This window comes from Rousettus aegyptiacus, unplaced genomic scaffold (genome assembly GCF_014176215.1).
Source record: "Rousettus aegyptiacus isolate mRouAeg1 unplaced genomic scaffold, mRouAeg1.p scaffold_m13_p_10, whole genome shotgun sequence".
In the NCBI taxonomy this organism is placed as follows: Eukaryota; Metazoa; Chordata; class Mammalia; order Chiroptera; family Pteropodidae; genus Rousettus; species Rousettus aegyptiacus.
Window position 1 is genome coordinate 49,399,735 of NW_023416285.1, and position 23,611 is coordinate 49,423,345.

Genomic DNA, 23,611 nt, shown 5'->3' on the forward strand with positions numbered 1-23,611 from the left:
AATGGCTTCTTTTAAAAATTTGAGATAAATCACATACCATGACAACTAGCAAATGATTCACAGAGGGTCAGTAATTCAAAGATGCTCACAGGGCCACAACGACCTACAGTGCTGGAGTCTCCAAGGGGATCCCTTCATATAACACCCCTTTTTCTTCCCCACTCAGGTTCTGAGCAACTTGAAAATAACACAAAGAGCAAAGATGAAAGCCAAAATGTCGCCTTCATTACTGACAGCAGCCATGTTGGCAGACATAGATTTAGGTCCAAAATGACTTGCTCACTGAAACCAGAAATGGGCAGACTGTCTCACCCAGGACCCAGCAGGGTGGACCAGGGTGGGGCCTCCCCCAAGAAGGGAGGAGCAGAGGAAAACTTGTGCTTCTTATGGACCATCTTGCTTCTCAGCGGAAAAAGAGCAGAGTGAGGTGAGCATGCCTGGTGGTTTTCCCCAAATTTACCAGGGGGTACTCTGAGGGGCCTAAAGCATCACAGCAGTGGTATTCTTGTCATTGTGCATCTCACCCTAATGAACATGTATAATTTAATACCATGAACTCTCCCTCCTTCCCCCTCCATGCAGGTAACTGGTGTGACTGGCAAAGGTCTTCCACTGCCCCTTCCAAACACCTTGACCCTGGTTCTGGGTCCTCCATCAGTGGTCTGGGTATTGTTCACTCACACTGTTCAGTGCCTCCCAGTGACATCATTTAATTTCAAAGGTCAAATGCATATCTCAAATCTATGTCAGATATACTTACCATTATATTTACATTTTAAATTAAATACAACATGAGTTGGGAAAACAAGAGTGTGGTACAAAAAAGGTTTACTTCTATGAAAATCAAGCTTAGTGCTTTGGAAATGTTCAATGAACATGGATGGTATTACTGGTGTGATTTATGCAAAAAAAGATGACTTGGACATCCAAGCAGCAGACCCATACACAAAAAAGGCTTTACATTAAAAGACTAGCAAGTGATGTTTTAGTGTAAAATAAAATATTTTAAGTACTTAAATGCCATCATTTATGATTCTCTGTATTAACTTTTTATTGTTGTTATCCTATCAACTACTGGTCCCAGCCACATTGAATAAAAGAGCTTTTGCCATAAATAATTCAAAAAAACATTATTGGCCAATTATTCAGGTTTTCTGCAGTTTCCTCTTCTCCAACAGCTCTCCTAGAGTCATGTAGACACACCCATGCTTGCTTCATTGCTGGATAATTCACATCCACATATGAACCAAACACTAGAGCAGAACTCAAGGATCCTTTTCCTCCTCCTCGGGAACTTAGTTACTTTTGCTTCTCTAAATTATTCTAAAGATAAGGAACTATAAGAAGGTAACTCCTAGAATGTTTCATCAGGTGACAGGAATGAGCGAGGGGTTACGAACAATACTTACAGTCCCAAGTAGACTTGGGCGGAACGTTTCTTTAAAAGCTTTATGGGTTCCTCTGCTCTTTTCCTGACACCCTGACAATAAGCCCATGTGTCTTCCAGTTTCTTGTCAGGATCCAGCACCTCCAGCACCTTTAATAACAGCTACGAACAGAAAACAGTTTTGGAGGAAAGAAAAATGTGCTGAAACATGGGGTCCTTTGAGTCTAAAACAGAACAGACCAACTGGCTCCTTTGCTTTTCCTTTCCAGTTGGCCAGTGCCATTCATCAGTTTCTGTGCAAGTTCTGTCCCGGGTGCTGTGAGTAGACTTCTATCACCTAGACATCAGGTAGGCAACCTTTGTACTGAAGTTCCATCTCCTCTAAATGGAATAGTGCCTCTGGGTCTACCCCGGTCTCCAACTGCCCCCACTGAGCGAGGTACCTCTAGAGGATCTCTGTGGTCTTTCACTGCGCAGCATCCATTCTTCCTCATACAAATGACAGTATCTAGATTTTTCTTTGAGAACCACATCAGTCCTCATTGGCCTAACCACAGTCTCACTTCAGAAGCAGGCCAGGCCAATTAGGAATACAGTAACTAGTTAGGAACAGGCACATATCCCAAGTTGGACCCATGGGAATTAAGTTATGGAATTTCACTGTGACCATGCAAAAAGAGGTATTCTTTTTCTGAGTAAAATTTAAATCTAGAGCTGCGGTGGTCATCATAATATCACAAAAAGAGACCTGGCTTCAGAAAAAAGACAACCTACCTGGTTTTGGAGGTCAGACAGGGAAATCAGGGCCACAATCCCATCGTAGGGTATGTGGAAACAGTCTGCCATGGACTCAGAAGCTCTGGCGTGCATGAGGCAGTGCAGGAAATGCCCCGTAGAAAATAATGGATTAGAAATTCCAGATGTCCTTTCTATTGACTTCTCTGCCACTGATCATTTATTTATCCACTTATTCATTATTCATAAAAATGTACTGAGTGTTTACCATGTGATAGATATCGGTGGTACACAATGAAAAACACAAATAAAGTCCCTACCCTTGCAGAACTTTTATTCTAGTGAGGAGCCCTGTGGTGATAAGTGCTATGATGAAAAATACATCCTTATAAAGATAGAGAATGAGAGAGAAAGGGAAGTATTATTTTACATAGGTCTCTTCAGTCAGGAGACATTTGAGCAAAGATCTGAAGGAAGGGAAGAAGTGAGCTAGGCAGACATCTGAGGCAAGCGTCCCAGACACAGGAACAGAGATCCGAACTGGACATGTTTGCAATGTTCATGAAGCAAGTAGGAGGCCAGAGTGGCTGCAGTGAGGTGAGAGAGAGGAGAAGGCGGTCAGGTTGGAGGGGGAGCAGAGGAGGTGAGGGGTGGAGAGCAGAACACACAGGACATTTTCGACGATGGCAAGGACTTTACTCTGAGTAGGAAAGGGCTTTGCACAGTTCACCTGTCTGAACAACTGTCATGCTCACTGTGTAGTTATTGAAAAAAAAAATCCATATAAGTGAACCTGTGCGGTTCAATCCTGTTGTTCAAGGGTCAACTATATTTGCCTAATCAAAAGGCAGAGCCAGCTGGCATGCACCCTTTAACCTTTGTCTCTTCCCCCTTCTTATTTGAAAGACAGACTGGATGCCTGGAGGTGTGGAAGCCATTTTGAGATACAAGAACAAGAGGTGCGTGCTAAGGACTATGGAGCTGAAAGTCAAAACACGCCTGGGACCTTCGTGACACAACGGAGCTGCTGCCCAACTCTGACGCTTTGGTGAATTTTCACTGCGGCCTTTCAGGTTCTCATATGCCTTCTACCTATCAGCTCATAAGTACTTACGACACCTCCTAAGACCAGGTTAAAGTGACAAAAGCAAAACTGAACAACTCTCTCTCCCATTGCGTTCTGCCCCCCACAGCAAAGGAGACTGGTAGAAGTTCAGGGGAAGAGAAGTGGAAGGTCTCCAGTGTGCAGGACCTTTATAAGTTCTGTGGTTTCACAGGAAGCAAAGGGAGATGGGTGTATGTTGCTGCTGGTTGTGTTTCCTGGGGGCAGAGAAAAGGAGGCTGCTCCAGCTCACGTGAGAACCCCCACCCTGGGGAGACATTCCTTGCCCCTCTTCCTTAAACATGTCATGCCCCTAAGGAAGCTCCCCAGACACCTAAAGAGAATTATCTTCAAGGCCCCAGTGAAGGCCCTCCCACAACCCTAGGACAGGATGTCACCTCTGCTGGAGTATCTTCTTCCAGATTCAGGAAAAGAGCAAAGGGGTGCGGGGTTGGTTGGGCTTCAGTGTCCTCCAGGAACGCCTTTCGTGCCTGCTGCGTTGGTGAGAGCTTTGAAAGCAGGGGTGCTTCCTTGGGCAGCTTGTTCTGCCTCTTTTGGGGTGCAGGTTGGAGAACTCTGTGATAAACGTGAGGGAGAAAGTGGTCCCAAGGGCCCTGAGTGATCACACCTTCGCAAGGCGGGCAGCCTTTCCTGAAGTTATCCAGACCCTTTCTCACAAATATCCACCGCTGGCTGTTCAGAGAGGTGGGGAACCTCAGCCTGTTGTTCTTGGGCTTTGTGGAGCACTCAGAAGGCAGATCCTCTTTGCACCTGGAAGACAATGTGCCAGGTCGTATGGAAAAGGATTGAGGGGGGAGAAGGTTGAAAGGAGGCTCTCAGTAGGAGGAGAAGTGGGGGGAGAGGGGTTCATGCAGAGAAGGTTGAGTTAATCACACTCCTAGTTCACGGCACATTATCACTGGTCTGTGCAAGGCCCCTCTCCTCCTTGCTTTACTCTGTTATCCCCATGTCCCATACTCATTGTTCTCCCTGCATAGGCAAAACCACTCAAATGGATTTGTAATGTGCCCTTTTGTTTGTATGCATCCTTATAATAATATCTGTATTGTCTTTTTTGTGTGCACGTATTCTGAATTTACGTAAATGCTATTATTCTGTTTCTTATTTGTTTCCTAACACAATATTATAAAGGCCCATTCATGTCACTATTTTCAAATCTATTTTATTATTACCAGCTACTGCCACCACATTTCATCTAGCCATTCCCTTTCTGAAGCACACTCACAAGGGGCAGCCACTCCCAGGGCTCTTTCTTGTCCTTTAAAAGGACACAGTGCAGTGGGAAGAACCTGGATCCCAGTGACAACTTGCCCCTAACTAACCGATTGACCTTGGCATTTTCATTTAATCTTTGTGGGCCTGTTTCCCCCTTAAACTCACAAGGTTAAAGGTTGCAAACTGGTAGTCCATAGGCTGCCTTGGGCCTACGAACCGTTCATTTGGTCGCCTTCTTGATTTAATCAGAAGCATAATAGCTAACGCATATTGGACCTTTCTACATAACGGACACTGTTCTAAGTGATTTGCATATATTAACTTATTTAAATTTCATAACACTCCTATGAAGTATTACTAGTATTATTCCCATTTACAGATAAGGAAATTGAGGCACAAAGAAGTTAAAAATATACATATTTGTCAAAGGTCCAACAGCTAATAAGTGGGAGACGTGGGATTTTAATCCAGGTAGTGTGACTCCAGAGAAGGGTGCTTAACCACTACACTAGAGCTTCCGCCATATAAAAAGTTCACATACATAATCTGGAACTAAAATCAGGAGCTCTGGGAATGCTGAGCCCACCTTTCCATGGAACCAAAATTGGTATAATCATTGCCCTTTTTAGACAAGTCCTATGCTCTCATTCCCTGTCTCTGCCTCTCCCTATTGCCTTATACCCAGTCTCCTTCACTCAGTTTCCTTACCCACCAGGCCGCTGTTTGTATGGAGTAGTTAGGGCATGAAGATCATATGGAAGAGACAGATGGACAAATAGGATAAAAAATGAGTCCTGTTTCTGGATAATCTAATATATCCAGCCATTGCTAATCTAGATTTGGAACTTGAGCAACTTATTGGCAGATCTCTCAGTATCCTAACACATCACACTGTCAAATATCTCTATTTTATTGGTGTCTTTCCTTGAAGCCTCTTCCAGGCCCCTTCTATATATAATAGCTCGTTACAATAAAACTACTCCTTGCTGCATTCATCTTTATAGGCACAAAACATTTTTTTTTAAAGAGATTCCACCTCGATCCCCATTCTTCTGAGTTCTAGAAATTTCTTGCTTGCTGTGTATGCAATGTATATGTTTGAGGGGCTAATCCAGCTCTACTGTGAAGATCTTGATGAAAGGACGTAAAAAGATGAATTTACAAAAAAAAATTGCTCTTAAGTAGCTAAGTGGTGGGGTGTTAGAATTACAGTTAGCCTTGAGATTTGATGATCCATTCAGCATGACCTACTGGCAAGTAACCCTCCATAGTATTAAATATCTTAACAAAGTTTATTTTCTACACATTTACGACTAACTCAAATATCCAAGCACTTCACAAAATCGAATTTGATAAACAATAAGCTTGCTTAAGCATAGTCATACAAGTGAAAATAGGGAAAGTGTGGCAGCCAGCTCCAATCTCATAGAATGTTAGACCTCACAGAAATCCTGAAAGAAATGTGGTCCACCTTCCTCCCTTTTTGAGGAAGAAACTGAGTTCTCAGACGTGAACAGGCAACTAGTCTAGAGGGAGGGTTTCTAACTACCCTGCTTTTCTTCTCATAGCTAATAAACTTACCTCTCTGCATTTTTTTAAGTTGATGAAAAATTTCACTTGATCCAGAAAATAAAACTAAAAACATCTTTTCTAAACATTTACTATTTTCACGGTCACTAGTATATGATACATGGATATTTCCATCTTTAAGAATTGCAAGATATTGGGCATTTATCCTAAAAAAAAAAATGAAAACTTATGTTCACACAAAAATCTGTACACAAATATTCATAGCCGCTTTATGTGTAATAGCCAAAAACTAGAAACACCCTGAATGTCCTTCAGCAGGTAAATGGATAAACTGCAGTACATCCACAGCATGGAATACTTATTCAGCAATGAAAATGATGTAACTGCTGATACACACAACTTCTTGGATGGATCTCAAAGTCTTTATGCTGAGTGAAAAAGAGCCAAGCTCAAAAAATTTTTAACTATATTGTTCTATTAATCTAACATCCTGAAAAGAAGAAAATTAAAGAAATGGGGAACAAATGAGTGGTTGCCAAGGGTTGGGGGTGGAGAAAAGAGTGACAATAAAGAGGTAGCACAAAAAGGTTCCCTTGAAATAAGAAGACAGTTTGTATCTTGAAGCATACATATGACAAAATTGTAGAGAACTATGCACATACACGAATGCAAGTAACAACTGGCGAAATTCAAAGTTTGCAGTCTATTTATACATTGTGCCAATGTGGATTTCCTACTTTGGTAATGTACTATAGTTATGTAAGATGGTACCACCGGAAGCAGCTGGGAGAAGGGTACGTGGGACCTCTGCACTATTTTTGCAACTTCTTGTGCGTCTATAATTATTTCAAAACAAAAAGTTTGAAAATGGGTGAAAAGGGGCTGCCCCAAAAGTTCGTAGTTGCTAACACGTATACAAATGCACACTATGGGCCGTAAATTGCTTTACAAGTGCTTTGTCGGTTTATCCTCACAACAATCCCATAAAGCTGATTCCTCTTATCATCCCCATTTTGTAGTTAAGAAAACTGAGCCTACAAGGAACAACTAACTTGCCTAAGGTCACCGTGCAGGCAACAGAACTGGCCTTCCACTCCATCCTTTCTGATTCTAGACTTTCGGAATCTTTTTTTATTTTTGTAATGGAAATGTGGTAGAGCCACTATGGAAAACAGTTTGGAAGTTTCTCAAAAAGTTAAATATAGAACTCCCTTTTGACCCAGCAATTGCACTTCTGAGTATTTAGCCAAAGAAAACCAAAACACTGATTTGTTAAGATCTCCGCACCCCTATGTCCACGGTAGCTCCTTACACAATAGAGTTTTGGAATCTTAACTGCCACTTTCGCATAGCCTCAAGAGAGCGAAATTTCAATCTCATAAATAGCTCAAGGAATCAGCAAAAGCAAAAAGCCTCGGCTTCTTGCCCTGTGGCCATGACACCAAGCATTCAAATGGCAGCAGCCCGGCCCCAGTCCCCGAGGCACTGCCCAGGCACTCCCCAAACACTTGGGCCTGGCTACAGTCACTGGCTGGCCAACAGCTCCAGGTGCCTCAGACCCTTCAGGAGGGATTCAGGGATCCACTTGCCTAACCTGAAGAAGGGTGAGTCGCATAAGCTAAATCAGTCTCCACAGAGGACTCTGTGGCCATCAGTTTTCCATCTGGAAAACCCCCTGGGGGGCTGTAAGGATAACAGGGGGGGAAAAAAAACGGTGTCCTTTGAGACGAGAATCTTGGAGCGCTATTTTAAATATAATCATTTAGGTGCCGGGCACCTCGAGGAGGAAAAGTAGGCAGGCTTCCAGCCAAGCCCTCTGTGGCCATCTGCCATCCCCCATCCCCCACCCCAGCTCCAGCAAGAACCTGCCCGGCGCCCCCGCGCGGCCCCGGCAGAATGCGCCCTGGCCCCGCGCGCTGCGCTTACCGCGGCCTGCAGTTCGTGCCTGCTGGCGCCCGCGTCAGCGCCCCGGGCCGGAACGGCTGCATGTGGTCAGCCATGGTGGCCCTGGCTTCCCGGCGACCGCCGGGCCTTCGGTGGTGGGAGTTCAAGTCTCTCAGGTCGCTAGGAGACGGTGTAGCCGTGCGCTGCCCAGACTGGCCCCGGGCGCGGGCAACCCAGGGCCCCCCCTGCGCAGCCTTGCTTTTCCAGCGGAACGCGCTCCTGCGCAGCCCCACCCAACCGCACCCCAGCCTTCTCCGATGCCCAGGCCCGGGAACTGGCGGGGAAAGGAGGAATGACCAGGTCCTTGGTTTAATTTTGTTTTAATCTGTTGAAAAGGCGTTTTCATCTTCCCACTGAAATTTTCCGTAAAGCCATCCAGTTGGCCCTGGTAGGCAGATGCCTATGTAAATATGGATTGCATGAAGATATGTTTTAGTTTTGCTAAGTTCTCTTGCTTCTTCTGAGTGTTTCTGATTTAAATATTAAGTATTGGTTCTAGAGGAAATAGCAGCAAAGCATTCTCCTGTCTCAAAATTATTGCAGTAGTTAAGTTGTGTCATGGATGAGATAATTTTCATAGTCATTTAAAGATGTCTTCTCATTTTCAAACTCTGAGAATAAATTAGCTCCACCTTTGGGAATCTAGGAAATATCTGAAAGTCTTAAATGAGCCCCGAATAGTACTAGTTATAACATGTTCACTTGTGTGAGTTCCGCTGCCTTCTCTGCACACAGTGGAGAGCCCTGGAGTCCCACTGCCTGAGATGAAGCCTCACTCTGCCATTTAATAATTATGCACCCCTGAACCCAGTTACTTAAACTTTTTTAGGCTTCACTGCTCTCCTAATCTGAAATTGAGGGAAATAATTGTATTTGCCTGTAGGATTATTAGAGGATTCAATGAGATAATAAATGTAAAGCACTTAACAGTGCTGGCAATACAGAATTCCTCAATAACTGCTGAGTTATATTATTTCAACTGTGAACTGGGCATAGTATATTTAACCTTCCTACTTCACAGAGTTGTTAATGGAAAAAGGTACAAATGTAATCATTATAAGAAACCAAATTAGTTATTTTTATTCTCTTTAATAGTATCTTTGATATTAGTTTGATTGCAAATTCAACCTCAATTACTTTGAAGAAGTAGGGTTTCTCCTTAAGACTGATGTTAAGGGTCATGTCCATCTTGTTCCTAGTATCATGCCTGGCACACAGTAGGTACTCCTTCAACAACTATTGTCTGTTATGGTCGTACTAGGCACTAGATGGAGAATAAAACAGGACTTGGTCCTTGTCACTAGAAACTTTAGTTTCTAGTGTTTGTTGCATGAATTAAGGAGAAAGCACCCATTTTCATGACTTTGCACTCTCACAAGTTGATATTTGCTTCATGTAATAATGTTGTCTCCATATCTTGTAAGAGACAACTAACATTCTTTTTATTTTACCTCATTCCATACCTTAATTATAGTCATTACTCAGGGAATCTCTTATTCATTCTCTCCCCCCCCCCGCCTTGCAACACAAAGGTAAAATGTGTTGCACACAGTAATCTAGTGAGTATATGTTTCTTAGGAGTGAGGATGATGATGTTCAGGTCTTTTTCTAGCCTTTTTACCATGTAATGTGACCATTTCATTTCCAAGTAAGATTACCCATAACAAGGTTGCCAAACACTATTACTACTGCACCTTCCCCACTCAAAGACTAATTAGTGTCACTGTAGCATTTTACTACATACTCAGCAATACTTAGTTCCTGGTACTTTCCATAAAAAAAAAAAAAACATTTGAACAACAAAAACAACAGAAGTTTAAACTGAGAAATTATAAAGTGGTCCTGGATTGGTAGAAACCCTTTGCATCTGAACAAAATGTTACAAATTGTCCCTGTAGGACTACATGGAGCCTAGATAATTGTACCCCTCAACCCAGTTCTCACAGAATTCCTACAGATAAATTCAAAACGGCTTGAACTCGCCAACAAAAATAACAAAATCCATGAGGAAATAAGGCACAATGACTAAGAGTTGGTAGAAACAACAAAGAACAAAATCAGATTATAGAAACTTTGTGTATTGGAATGTTCGTTACATTCTGCCTCTGAACATTCCAATACTTATGAAATAATAGAGGGGATTGGAAATATGAGCAAAGTACAAGAAACTTTTTTAAAGATTTGAAAAAGAATCAAATAGTACTTTTAGAAATAAAAAAATATAATTGTCACTATTAAAAATTGTGGGCTAGTTTAACAACAAATTAGAACAGCTTAAGAGAGAATTAGTAAACCACAGACAGCTCTGAATAAATGCCCAGAGTACAATAAAAGAAGAAGAAAATATGGGAGAGAAGAGATATGAAGATATGGAGTTTAATATACTTCCAAAACTATTTCCATAAGAAGATGGTAGAATGGGAAAGAGGAAATATTATAAAAATAATGGCTGAGAATTTTCCAGATGTGATTAAAGATATAAATCTTCAATTTCAGGAAGAACAATTGACCCAAAATAAGATAGAGTAAAATCTTACTTAGCATTTCACGATGAATACGAAAGACAAATAGCTGACATTAAAAGTAGCCAAACAGAAAAGATAGATCACTTACAAAAATAAATAAACTGAAAGCTAACTTCTAAAACAATAATAGAAGTCAGACAGTAAAATAATCAAGGTTTGAGTGAAAACAACCATCGATTTAAAATGTATACTTACGAAAACTGTCTTTCTATCATAAGACTTAAAAACATTTTTTAGACAAACAAAAAATGGCAGAATTTATCATCAGCAGACCATAACTAGAGAAGATTCTAAAGATTGCACTTCAGGTAGAGGGGAAAAAAATGAATATTAAGAAGATAGAATGTTGAAAAAGAAAATTGTAAATATATAGTTTTTTTTTTTAAGTGGAGTATATAAACGAATAATAACATCTAGGTAGTGGAGATTAACACAAAACAATTTTTCTAAAATAATTGAATTTTTTTATTTAATTGAGAAAAGGATAAAAATATAGATTAAAGAAGTATAAAAGAAGATGTACCAGGCAGACCAAAAGAAACCTGATGTACTATATTGATACTAGACATAACAGAATTTAAGGCAAAAAAAATCATTCAGGATATATAAAGATTATTAAATACATTAATATGCATAATGATAAGAGGTTCAATTAACATACACAGACACACTAGAGACATACAATTCTAAACTTATATGCACCTAATAACATAGGTTAAAATATAAAAAAAAATTGATAGACCCATATAGAGAAATTGATTAATATACTATTCTAATAGGAAGATTTTAATACAACTCTCAGTAATAAATCAGACTCCAAAAGTCAGTGAGGACAAAGGATTTAAACCTTGATCTAATGGATATATATAGAACTTTGCATCCAACAATCACAGAAAACACATTCTTTTCAAGAACATATGGAAAATTATATTTGTAAGTTCATAAAGCAATTTTCAACACATCTCTGAACTGGTATCATTTAACTCATATACACTGATCATAATGAAATTAAATTAAATGTCAATACTAAACTCGTATTTGAAGGCATTTATTTGAAAATAAAACAAAACACAAATCATGGGTCAGGTAGATATCGAAATGGAATATCAAAAGTAACTGTAAAGGTATCAAAAATTGTGGGATGCAGCTCAAACGATACTTAGAATGAAATGATCTTAAACTGAAAAAAGAAGAAAAATTAAGACCTCAATAAAGGGACGTCTAGACATTCCATGTTCATGAAATAGGAGACTTAATATTAAGATGATGATACTACTTAGTCATATACTGACTCAGCCTGTCAGTATATCAGATATACTGAAACAATCAGTTAAAAAAAAATAGGCAAAATGACTTGAATAGACATTTCTCCAAAGGAGATATATAAATGGCCAGTAAGCACGTTAAAAGATACTCAACATTATCGGGAAAATGCAAATCAATACCTCAATGAGATGCTATTTCACACCAACTAGGATGGCTATAATAATAATAAATAAACAAATACAGAAAATAAGAGTTGGTGAAATTGGAACCTTTGTGCATTGCTGGTGGGACTGCAAAATCGTGCAGTGGGGAACAGTTTGGCAGGCCCCAAAAAGCTAAACATAGACTTAACACATGACTCAGCAACTCTACATCTAGGTATACACCAAAAGAATTGAAAACAGAGACTCAGGTTTTTTAATCAATGTTCACATCAGCCTTATTCACAATAACCAAAAGGTGGAAACAACCCTAGTCCATCAACAGATAAATGGATAAACAAATGAACATACATATATATAATGTAATATTATTCATTATATATTCATTATCATATGTAATAATGAATTATTTATAACAGTGAATACATATATTCATTATTATATATATTCGTTATTCATATATAATGGAATATTATTCAGCCATAAAAGAAATAAAATTCTGATACATGCTGAGTCATGAATGAACTTTGAAAACATTAAGTGAAATAAGCCAAATGCAAAAAGACAAATATTATGTGACTTCTATGAAATATCTAGAACAGGCAAATTTATTGAGATAGAAAAGAACTTAGAAGCTACTAGGGACTGGGAGAAGGAATAGAGAGATATTGCTTAATGTATACAGAGTTTAGGATGATGAAATATTTTGGAAATAGATAGTGATGATGGTTGCACAACATTATAAATGTAATAATGCCACTGACTTTTACGCTTAAAAATGGTTAAAATGACAAATTTTATGTTACATGTATTTTGCCACAATTTTTTAAAGTTGTAAAAAAAAAAGCAAAAAAAAGAGAGAAAGTTTGAAAATTAATAAGAATCCAACTTAACAAATTAGAAAAATATCCAAGTAAACCCAAAGGATAGCCTGGGCACCTGCAGGCTGCATTTGGGGGGAGTTTCAGCTGGCAGAAGGCACTGATAGGAAACTGGGAGTGGCGGAAGGGAAAAGTCAGGATATTTCTCTCCCCCTCTCTTTTCAAGGGGTTATGTGTATTTTTCCTCCTCTTTCAGCTCCCACCAGGCAGCCCCGCTACAATTCTGGCTTCCCTCAGGCTCAGGCTCCTGTTACAAGTAATTCCTGCAGTTTTGATGTAGTAGGGGTTTTCCTGCAATTGTTTATCTCATATCCCTTGTTTGGCTTTCAGCTCTCCCATCATCTTTGTAATCTATTGCCATCATTAAAGTCTCTTAGTTTTACATACTTAGAGTGGCTTTTGTTTTTCTAACAAAACCCTTACTGGTACATATTTTACTTTTGACCCAGCATTTCCACTTCCAGATATAGGAATCCAGAGGAATTCTCACCCATGAGGAAAGATGTATGAGGATACTCATGGAAGCATTGTTAGTAGTACTGGTGAGTTGAAGACAATGTTCATGTCCATTTCTCTGATGTGCATGAGTGAAAATGGATGGATAACTAGGTATCAGTTAGAAGCAACAGTCTAAATATATACTCAGCAACATGGTTAGACTTTTTTAAATATAGTGCTGAGTGGAGAAAGACACGGAATGAAATTTTTGCTACAATATTATTTACATAAGTTAAAAACACATGCATACAAACAATTTTACAAGAACTCATACAGAGAGGAGGATATCCTTCAAACACTTAAGAATGATTGCCTACGAAGAGGAACAGAGGAACAGGAGTACAGAAGGAGGGAGAAAGGATTGCATGAATGAATGAATGAATGAATGAATGAGCAAGGGCCTTGCATACCCAATTGATAATGGAGAGCCATGAATTAAAGAATAAGATTAACCAATGTGTTATATCTGAAGTTGGAAAAAAAAGTTGTCAGATAAATAGTTACCACAGGGCACTGAGAAGTAATTTCAAAGAACACACTATGGATTGTGGAATGCTGAAACAGTACCTGCTCCAAGGCCAAGTTCGTTTACAGTACTAAGAATAAAACCATGGGCCAGATGGTGAAGCAAGGAGCTAGAGCTAGTGACAGGTATTGGATAAAGCAGGGACATTGTCAAAATTCCATGACAATTTTATGTGAGCCTACTTGAAGAAGATTCTAGGTCTCATAATGTTTTTATCAGTTGTGCTCACACATAAGCAGAGATTTAAATTTCACAACAAAATGTAACTGATACCATAAAATCCTGCTTCATGCTTTCATGAGTCGACTGTGGCCTCAAAAGATAAGCTACTTTGCACGAAAAAATGAGAAGCAAGAAGTATTTGGAATATCTTATGGAGAACTTGAATTCTCATCAGTGTAATTAAAATTTGACAATAATAGAAAAGAATGCTTAACCATATCACCAGGTTTTACTTGCCCTTGCTTTTATTTTTAGAGTTGATAGGATTTTCTTGGTCCAAAATTATTTAAGTTCCACAAGATTCTTTGTGTACAAGTTTGTAAGAATATATGAAAAATAATCATATATAGAACTCCTAATATAATAAATATCAATTAGAAACCATATTGTATCTGATAGCCATCGAGCTTGAAGTGAATGTCGTTCTTCTCATGTTGCAAATGGAGAAGTTTAAGTGTGTTTGTTCATTAATCCTGGTATTACTCCAAACATAATTAACTTCCTCTTAAGAATTAACATATGCGATGGTATTTATTTGGGCTTTTTCACCATTATCCATAGTGATGCTAGAGAAACATTTGTCAAATTGTTCTTTGTCAAACTGAATCTTTGTTTCCATAGATTGTGAAGGAAGCTAAAGAAGGGATTCGAGTAAGACAATAATGCACTATTGGGTTATTTGATTTATTAAGCTCATATCTAATGACATGAGGAAATTAAGATAAGCACTCAAGCTCATGCAAACAGTTAGTGGGGGAACCACATTCTAACCCAGAGTTCTACATTTGAGTTACCCAGTAAAACGCTGACTCATAAACCACGCTGCACAGGCAATGTAGGATAGCAGCTAAGACCAATCTGGGTTTCAATCACAGCCCCACCACTGAATAATGCTGGACGAATAATGCAGTCTCTATCCCTCAGCAGCTTCTGTAAAATAGACCTAAAAATGGTCTATGTTATAATGTGGTTATGAGGATGCACAGTCTAAAGCTGTGCTCTCCAATAGAAACATAATGCAAGCCACAAATATGAGCCATACATGCAATTTAAAAATTCCAGTAGTCATATTTTAAAAAGCAAAAAGAAACATAAAAATTAATTTTAATAACATCTCATTTAACCCAGAGTATCGAAAATAGATATAGAATGCATTCGGACTGCTCCAGCTGCCATTCAAAGCCTCCCATGTAATCGACACAAAATATTAATGAGCTATTTTGCATTTTTTTCATACTAAGTCTTTGAAATTTAAGCAGATTTCAGTTTGGACTGGCTACATTTCAAGTGCTCATTAGCCACATGTGGCTGGTGGCTACCATATCGAGCAAGACAAAGATTAACTATTGAGTTAAATGCTAGAATAAAGGAAGCACTCAAGGAATATTGGTTCCAAAACATTCCCCAAGTGTATCCATTGGTTGGTTGCATTCCTTTCTCTGTTACAAGTATAAAAAATATTTGTTAGCAACACAAGCTTGAAATCAAATACAGGTCACATACTTCCTCTATTTCAGTTATTCTTGTCCTGTTTACTCCAGAAAATAAGGTATTGCCCTTTTTTTCCTTCTAACACAAGTAGAGAGATCACTCTGGAGCTGTTCAGATGGCAGACATTCCGAGAACCATGATGAAGTGTGTAGTCTCCACAAAGCATTTCACAGGATTTTGTCTGAGTGAACAAATTGCATTTGGCTGGTTAAAATATTTAATGTCCTCTTGCTACCATTGAATATACTTGTAGTCAAAATTTTCTTATAAAATGTTATTTCTTTAAACCTGACACTAGCAAGCATCTTCCTTTTCTCCTTCCCATCACATCCCTCCTAGATTTGGGAATCTGGACCTAAACAGATAGATTAATTTGATTTGCTTCTGTTAAATCTGTTCCTTGGTGGCTTGTTGCTTTTAGGTACCGAATTCTTGGTGATCAGTGGGCTGAGCTAGGAACCCCGTCTTCTGCAGGTGGCTGTGCTGAGGATAAGTGTGAAATGAGGGACCAAACTCCTCAGGACCCTGACAGGTCCCTCAGCCAACCCAAAGGACAGTGTCCAACTGTCTTGCAAAGGCTGCACTCGTATTTTTAGAATGGTAGAAACAGGTGCTCTGAGCTAAATCAAAATCTGACAGGGAAGTGTAGGCAAAGGAAACTATGCCCCTAGTTCCTGAAGGCTGAGTGAGGCTTAGAAACACTAGCTTAACCCAAGGTGACCTGGAGACATTCAGCTCAATCTGAGCAAATCCTAATACAGAAGAATCTTTAGTCTTGGCGAGTGCAGTCCTCATAATGCCATAACTTTCTTTAAAACCTTCCATGACTCCTCACTAGATATAGAATGCATTCGGACTGCTCCAGCTGCCATTCGAAGCCTCCCAAATCTGGCCTGCTCACATACTTCCTTTCCTTCTCCTCTCCAATTATATTATTCTACTTTCTATTCATCTCTTTTATATTCTTTCTTTATTATTGTCGTTCATGTTGTACCCTTTGCGTAATAATCCTTTAGTAGTGGATCTCTGCTGCTGTCTTTAAAGTCCCAATTCTAATCCCATATCTTTTCAGAGGTGGAATCTTTCTCTCCCTCTTTTACCTTCAACAGAACTCCCTTCATAGCTTTCCTTCTCTTAAGTGTCAAGGATTTAGCATTTTTAGTGGACATTATAGATGCCTCTTCAGTAATTATCCTACCCCTTTTCCATTATTTAGCAGTCATCCATTTGGAGAGAACGACTGCGCCCAGCTCTAATGATTGACTCACATCAGTATAAACCACTATAATTGCATTCCACACATGACTGGCTCAGGTATGCACAAGTTACCCAGCCCAAGTCAATCAACTCATGACATTCCCTAGGGATCTTGCTCAGCTTTGCCCAGTGTCCAATGTAAGTTCAATGAGCAGGGGAAAAGAAGACCTTTCTCATGCTCTCAATGGTATTTATCACCGTGATTTACAATTTTTTTATTCACCAAGAACACTCAAGGCGGTTGACTCTATCATCGAATTTGAGCCATTGGAGGTCGATAAATGATTTACCATTCTTCCTAGCTCCTGGCATGGTAGCTTACAAGGAGCTCTACAAATGTTAATTGAATTTATGTTCAGTCCCTGTGGACTTAGAGGACATACACCAAACTCATTCATGGATCCAAATTCAGAATGGTTGGATTTTACTTACTGTGACACTGACAATGTATGTAACAGGACTGGGACAGACGGACATCTCAAGGACTAAAATTAACCCTGAATCGCACATATTTTTACTGTTCTTCATACCAAGTCAAGCCAACTTTTACCTAAACATGCTTTTCACACATCACCTTTGATCATTTCATTACATAAAATAACTATAACTTGAAAAGTTCCAGACTTGGTCAATTACTACAGAAACGAAGGAACCCAGATTATTGTGCATATACTGAGGTGAATCATTTAATGTCTGCCTGTTTTAATTATTTTCCTTTAAAATTCTTGTGATAACTATAGAGTGACTTAAATCTGAAAAGCCAGCCTGACAGGTTTTTGTTGGTTTGGGACAATCGATTAAAGTGCTTATAGAAGAGAGCTAAGAGCATAAAGGTTGGTGCCAGACAGCCTAGATTTCCATCCTGGCTCTATGATTTGTTAGCTGTACCACCTTGGGAAAGTCATCTAACCTGTCTATGCCTCCATGTCCTCATCTATAAAATCGAAATAATAATAGCACTTACTTCATTTGATTTTGTGAGCTTTAGATGAACTATCACATGCAAAGTGCTTACAACAGTGCCTAGCATGTAGTTAAGCTCCCAGTAAATATTAGGGCTATAATTCAGGGGATTTCTGAAATAGGGGTTTTATATAGAATAATTCAATGAATTTCAGTGATCTGTGCATCTGGAAATTCTCAAACCAACTTTATAAAACAGCAGGACATGATAATCAGGTAGTAATATGAAAATGAAAACAGCTTTCTTTTCCCTCAACAGTGGACAATTTGATCTCTTTATTGGGAATCCATATCTGTGTTAGTTACTGGCTTCATTATCTTGGGTAAATTATTTCATCTCTCTGAGACTCACTCAGATTTTTTTTCAAATGTAAAATAAGAATAATAGGATTACTGTAAAGGAAGAAAAATATGAGAAATGCCTGCCACCGTCCCTGGCATACCATAGAGGCTCCCCCCTTTCCAATGCTCCCCTTAATTCTATCAAGGATAAAGAGTTTGAAATTACATTTTAAAAACTATTTCCCTAAAATGAAATTTATCTTAATTTTACTATTTAAATCAGCCATAAGACGAGTTTTAAAAAAGGCCGACATTCCCTGAAATGAAATAATGATGGGGGCATTATCTTAAACTATTTGTTTAAGCAAATTCCAGTGGACCGCTGTATATAAACTGTATATAAATGAAAGTTACACATACACACATGAAAAGGTTTTAATTATTATTTAGTGACTTTATAATTTAGTATTTAAAAGAAACTTTCTAAGTTATTTTATTTTGTACACATTTAGCATTTCTTTGTGTCAACATTTTAGGGAAGCATAAAAACAATTTGTCTTATCTGAGGCTTCTCGCCTTTGGTAAAGTTTGGTATGAGAGCATCAAGTTTTGTGTCCTCTTATAAACCTAATTTCTGTCTATTCAAAATACCTAAGAATGATAATAACATTTATTGAACACTTATATAGTGGCGGGTACTTTTACGCTTCTTTTGATTTAATCCTTACACCTCATGAGGTGAATACTGTTATTATTCCCATTTGGAAGATGAAGAAACGAAGAAACAGAGAGATTAAGTAAGTTGCCTAAGGTCACACAGCCACGAAGTGATCGAAGCAGGATTTAAACATAAAGGGGCTCCAGAGTCCACTGACAATGCTGAACTTTTTATCCCAGCCCTGTGCTCCAAGAAAGCAATTGAGAAGTCTCCCTACCATTTTGTGTTCCAGTTAGCTACAAAGGCCCACCCTGCCTAGGAGAGATAAGACCTGTCTTTGCCTTTCCTTGTTTACCTGCCTCTATAAAACCCCAAATGTCTTTCTTTCTTAAAGCTGTTTGTTCCTCCTTAATGAGCATTCTCCCCATTGCAATAACCTGAATAAAATCATCTACTTAATTGTTTGGTGCATTTTATCTTCACACTACAAACTTACCTACTAAGAATAAAGTCAGCAATGGCTTAGAAAATAAAATCCAATTTGGATTTTATTGGACGATGTTGTCAGGTAATGCCTTTTTTGGTAGAGTAACCTATCCTCTCAGTCATCCAGCCTCTTAATCACTTCATATATTTTTACCAACAGGGAAAGAAGGCAGATTCCTGAGAAGATGTGAGATAAGGTCAGTTGAGTGAAAACTCAGACTGCTATAGCCAATGGCTGTCGCTAATGAAGCAAGCTAAACAGATCTGAGGTTTTGAAAACACAACTCCTTTCCCAAAATTAATCTCTCTCTTTCTCTCTGCTCTTTTTCTCTCTCTGTCTCTGTCTCTCTCTCCCCTGCTCTCTCTCTCCCTTCCTGCCCCCCCTCCCTTCCTCTCCCTTCCTTCTCTCTCTTCTTCTCTCCCTCTTTCCCTTTCAAAATTTCAGCAAGTGCAAATATTCTCAACAGACAGCTTTATAAAAAATTTCGATCAATATTTGTATCTTCTGTGTCCCATTACACTACTTCCCAGAATGCAGAAATAAATAAAACCCATGTCTTGCTGTCATAGAGTTCACATAGAAGTAGAAACCTAGTTGTATTCCAGCCTAAAGGGCTCTCTATAGAACTGCTTATTAAAAGCACATCGAAGACAGCTGTATATGGAGTACGCTAGAACAACGAGTAATACCAAGTACAGAGATGACTGTGACAAAAAAGTTTCATCCTCCCTGAACTAGAACTCCCAAATCCATCCGTCAAAGTTTTAACATTCAACGTTCAATGAATATTAACAATCTACTTACTATGTTCCGGGAACTCTTCCAGGCTCTACAGAAATAATCTCATGGTTGAATCTTTCTGTGCCTTCATTTGTCCATTTTTTTTTTTTTTTTGCAGTGTCAAGAGTAAGACACATATAACAAAACAACAAAAGTTCTATATTCTCTTCTGTATGACAATTGCTTTCAACTTCCAGGGAAGACATCTTGAGGACACATAGCAAAGACCTTCATCTCATGCTCATAAGTCCACCATATCTGGTTCTATTAGTATCCAAGAGTTTACATTCATTCATTCATTCATTATTTCTCAAGATCTAGAGAAAAAATTTCTCTTTTCTAATATTACCACAGATAGTAAACAAAACAAATTATCTTTTCAGCTGTATGAAGGTCAAGCCTAAATGTTCCGAGACAATTGATCACCAGTTGTCCAATGAGACATTGAGAGTGGGAAGCAGGCCAGGGGCACTGTTCTTTAAGGGCAAGTGTATGTGGGGCCCTGGGTGGAAATGGAGAGTGCAAATACCAATTCTAAGGACCATTGGAAGAAGATTATAAAAAGCAGGTTATGACCCAGGCTTGAAGGATTGCGGTCTAGCCTGCTGTGCTTCTCGCACTTTAATGTGCACCTGAATCATAGGTAGTTCTGAAAATTTTGGTTCAGTTGGTCCAGAATGGGGCCTGAGCTTCTTTCTCTATTTCTAACAAGCCCTTCCAGGTAGTTCTGATGCTACCTGTCCTGGCTTTACACTTTGCGTAGCAAGAGATTAAAGGAGAGTGTGTGGAGATGGAGCATGGCAGGGAGGAAATAAGGCAAGAAAAAGGCCCAGACTGGGAATGGGAGGAGCCAGCTGAAAGGCCAGAGGAGAAAACCACAGGCCTCACGGCAATCAGAAGTTATTGCCTAGTTCTCCAAGAGGCCCCTGGAGCTACTGGAACACTCTCTGCTCTGAGCCTGGACAAATAATACTAATCCTGGATTATACAGGATTCTGCTGTCTTCTAAGAGGATGCGGACTATTTCTGATTAATTCTCCTCAAAATTAGACTTCTGGCAAAGCAGGACCAGATAAGGGGCGGATCACTCAACCATTCCCAGGATATAAATTACCTAAAACTCGCTAGAAACGTACCAAGAAGGAAACAATTTTGTTGCCAAAGACCTTCTGGGGCAAAGCGCCGTCCGTGTTGAGGCAGACACTTGGATAAACCATGTGTAGGTGGGAGACGAGGCCCCCAAAGACCAGGCTTGAGTTAAAATAAAGTGCTTCCAATAAGGAGAGTTTTCATGAACTATATGACTTTATGTAACTGAATAAGTGCAAATAAGGCCTCAGAGCTGGACTTGAAAAGAGGCTGACCTCTGCCACCAGCCCCCACAAAGCCTTACTTTTGATGTTGAAAAAATCGGTAAAAATTTGGTTTTGAAGGAGAGCAAAATTATTGTTAGTCTGAGGGACCCACTTGTCTAAGTCTGGTCCTGCCAGAAAGCTCTCATACCCAGATGGTCCATTTCCTTGCATCAGCCTGGACTCCTCCCATCTGCATTTCCTCTGGGCTTGGAACTCCTCCTGAGCAAGACATAAGCCAGCCACTCAGCTGAAGCTTTTGAATCCTCTGTGGTGCACTATCCATGAGCAGATGGGTTTTCTTCCCCTGCTCAGCCCTTTGAAAAAGTATTAATATCTGTTAAGTCCTTAGAATAGAGCCTGGTATATAGCAGGTACTATTTAACTTTTGGTAATTTGAGAGGCTTTCAACATTAGCAAAGAAAGGATAGGCTTATGCTGCGGATCCCCTAGAGAATCTGATGGTGGCAAAAAACCTGAGAGGCCCCTCCAGGGCAAAGCTGGTTTGGGGGTAGGGAAAAGGAAAACTATGCAGATGATCAGAGAGACAATCCCTGGAGGTCCACAAGGTGAATATTGTTTGGAAGAACTGGAGACTCAATTTGAAAAGTAATATTTTGTACTATATAATATTAAGAGTTTATTTCTGGTAAAAGATTGGGCCTGCTTAGCCTCTCAAGGTTCTATGTAGAACTCTGACAGTATATTTGGCTAGAACCCTCATTCTTTTTCTTTTTTTTTAACTAGTTCGTTGAGGTTTAATAGACATACAAAGAGCTGTGCATATTTAATATATACAACTTGATGAGTTTGTAGATAAGTATACAGCCACGATCACCATTATCTGTGTCATAAACATATCCATTTTCTCCAAAAGTTTCCTCCCACCCTCTTAATTATTATTTCATGTGTGTGTGGTAAGAACACTTAACATAAGATCTACCTTCTTAGCACATTTTTAAGTGTACAATACAGTATCATTAACTATAGGCTCTATGCTGTACAGTAGGTCTCTAGGACTTATTCATCTGTTATAATTGAAACTTTGTATCCTTTGACTAATACTTCTCTGTTTCCCCTCCCTACAGCTGCTAGCAACCACCATTCTACTCTATGCTGAGTTAGACACTTTTAGATGCCTCATGTAAGTGGTAACATGTAATATTTGTCTTTCTATGACTAGCATATTTCATTTAGCATAATGCCCTTCAGGCCCAAATGTCAGAATTTCCTTCTTTTCTAAGGCTGAATAATATATTCATTGTGAGTATATACCACATTTCCTTTATTCATTCAGAATTGATGAATATTTAGACTTCTTCCATGTCTTGGCTATTGTGAACAATGCTGCAATGAACATGGGAGTACTGACATCTCTTTGAGATCCTGATTTCAATTCTTTTGGACATATACCCAGAAGTGGGATTACTGGGTCATAACAGTGGTTCTTGTTTTTGGAGACCTCTCCATACTGTTTTCCATAGTGGCTGCAGCAGTTCACATTCTCACTAACAGGGCAAAGGGTTCTATTCTTCCATATTCTTGCCAACACTTGTTATATTTTGTTTTTTTGATAATAGCCGAGGACCCTTTATTTTAAAATGTGCAGTTTCATTTTTAGGTTTCACACAGCTATTAGTGTGCCAGGTAGACCCCTTCAGAGTTGTCACGTACTGTTAAAAAGTTTGGGACTAAGTCCACAATATCACCTAGCATAGATTAAGGAATAGGCTCTATTGGTATAAACTCATAACGCCAGGGTCAAGGCTGCTAAATAGTATATGGGTTCTGGTTCTTGAGGAAAGCCTCCTCCCCCAGCCCCATGGATCTCCCTTCCTATAGGGTAAGTGTGAGAAAGTGGCCTTGGCCTTGTTTGTAAGGGAATAAACAGATTGTCTATTGCCATGCAGTTTGAAATTAGGGTGCTGACTCTTTATAGAAGTTGATTAGGAATGCCAGCTGCCCTGCACCTGGGGATTTTGAGGTCTGTGGGATATAGTTCCCCATGCGAAGGTAAGGAAGGCTGAGAGGAAGTCATCTGTTCCTTGGGAAGCTGAATATGGGTGCCGTTTCTGCTGAGAGAATGAGGGAGCTCCTGGGGTCCCAGCTGACCCCAGGCGAATACCCAGAGCCATTCTTGAACAATCTTGCTTCTTATAACAGGGAATGTACCTATGACTGATTATCCATTTTATTTTTTCCCTGGGAAAAAAACGGTGCTAGAACTTTCTAGAACTCTCTTACCATTATTGAATTTTTCAAAAGCTCATATTCTAAGAGTGATTATCACTCAAATCAGAAACAGTATATGAGAAAGGAAAAAAAAAT

General features: G+C 39.3%; 1 protein-coding gene and 1 long non-coding RNA gene across 4 annotated transcripts in view; one reads left to right on the forward strand and one right to left on the reverse strand.

The window, feature by feature from the left end:
- The window catches only part of LOC107516361 (protein FAM47E), a 27,146-nt gene extending 19,018 nt beyond the window's left edge, over positions 1 to 8,128 (reverse strand). For both annotated transcript variants that reach the window (XM_036227833.1, XM_016156028.2), the window contains exons 1-3: positions 7,917 to 8,128; positions 3,623 to 3,995; positions 1,410 to 1,549 (exon numbers count right to left, since the gene is read on the reverse strand). In XM_036227833.1, the coding sequence (XP_036083726.1) occupies positions 1,410 to 1,549; positions 3,623 to 3,995; positions 7,917 to 7,990 (587 nt within the window). In that variant the 5' untranslated portion in view covers positions 7,991 to 8,128. The remainder of the gene's footprint in view (positions 1 to 1,409; positions 1,550 to 3,622; positions 3,996 to 7,916) is intronic.
- LOC118608675 lies at positions 7,415 to 22,494 on the forward strand. Of its 2 annotated transcripts, none has more exons than XR_004953099.1 (3): positions 7,415 to 7,594; positions 13,232 to 13,309; positions 20,315 to 22,494. It is a non-coding gene; the product is annotated as an uncharacterized LOC118608675 (long non-coding RNA). The 2 variants fall into 2 exon arrangements; XR_004953100.1 differs by lacking the exon at positions 20,315 to 22,494 and adding an exon at positions 19,311 to 19,342.
- The last annotated feature ends 1,117 nt before the right edge of the window (positions 22,495 to 23,611 follow it).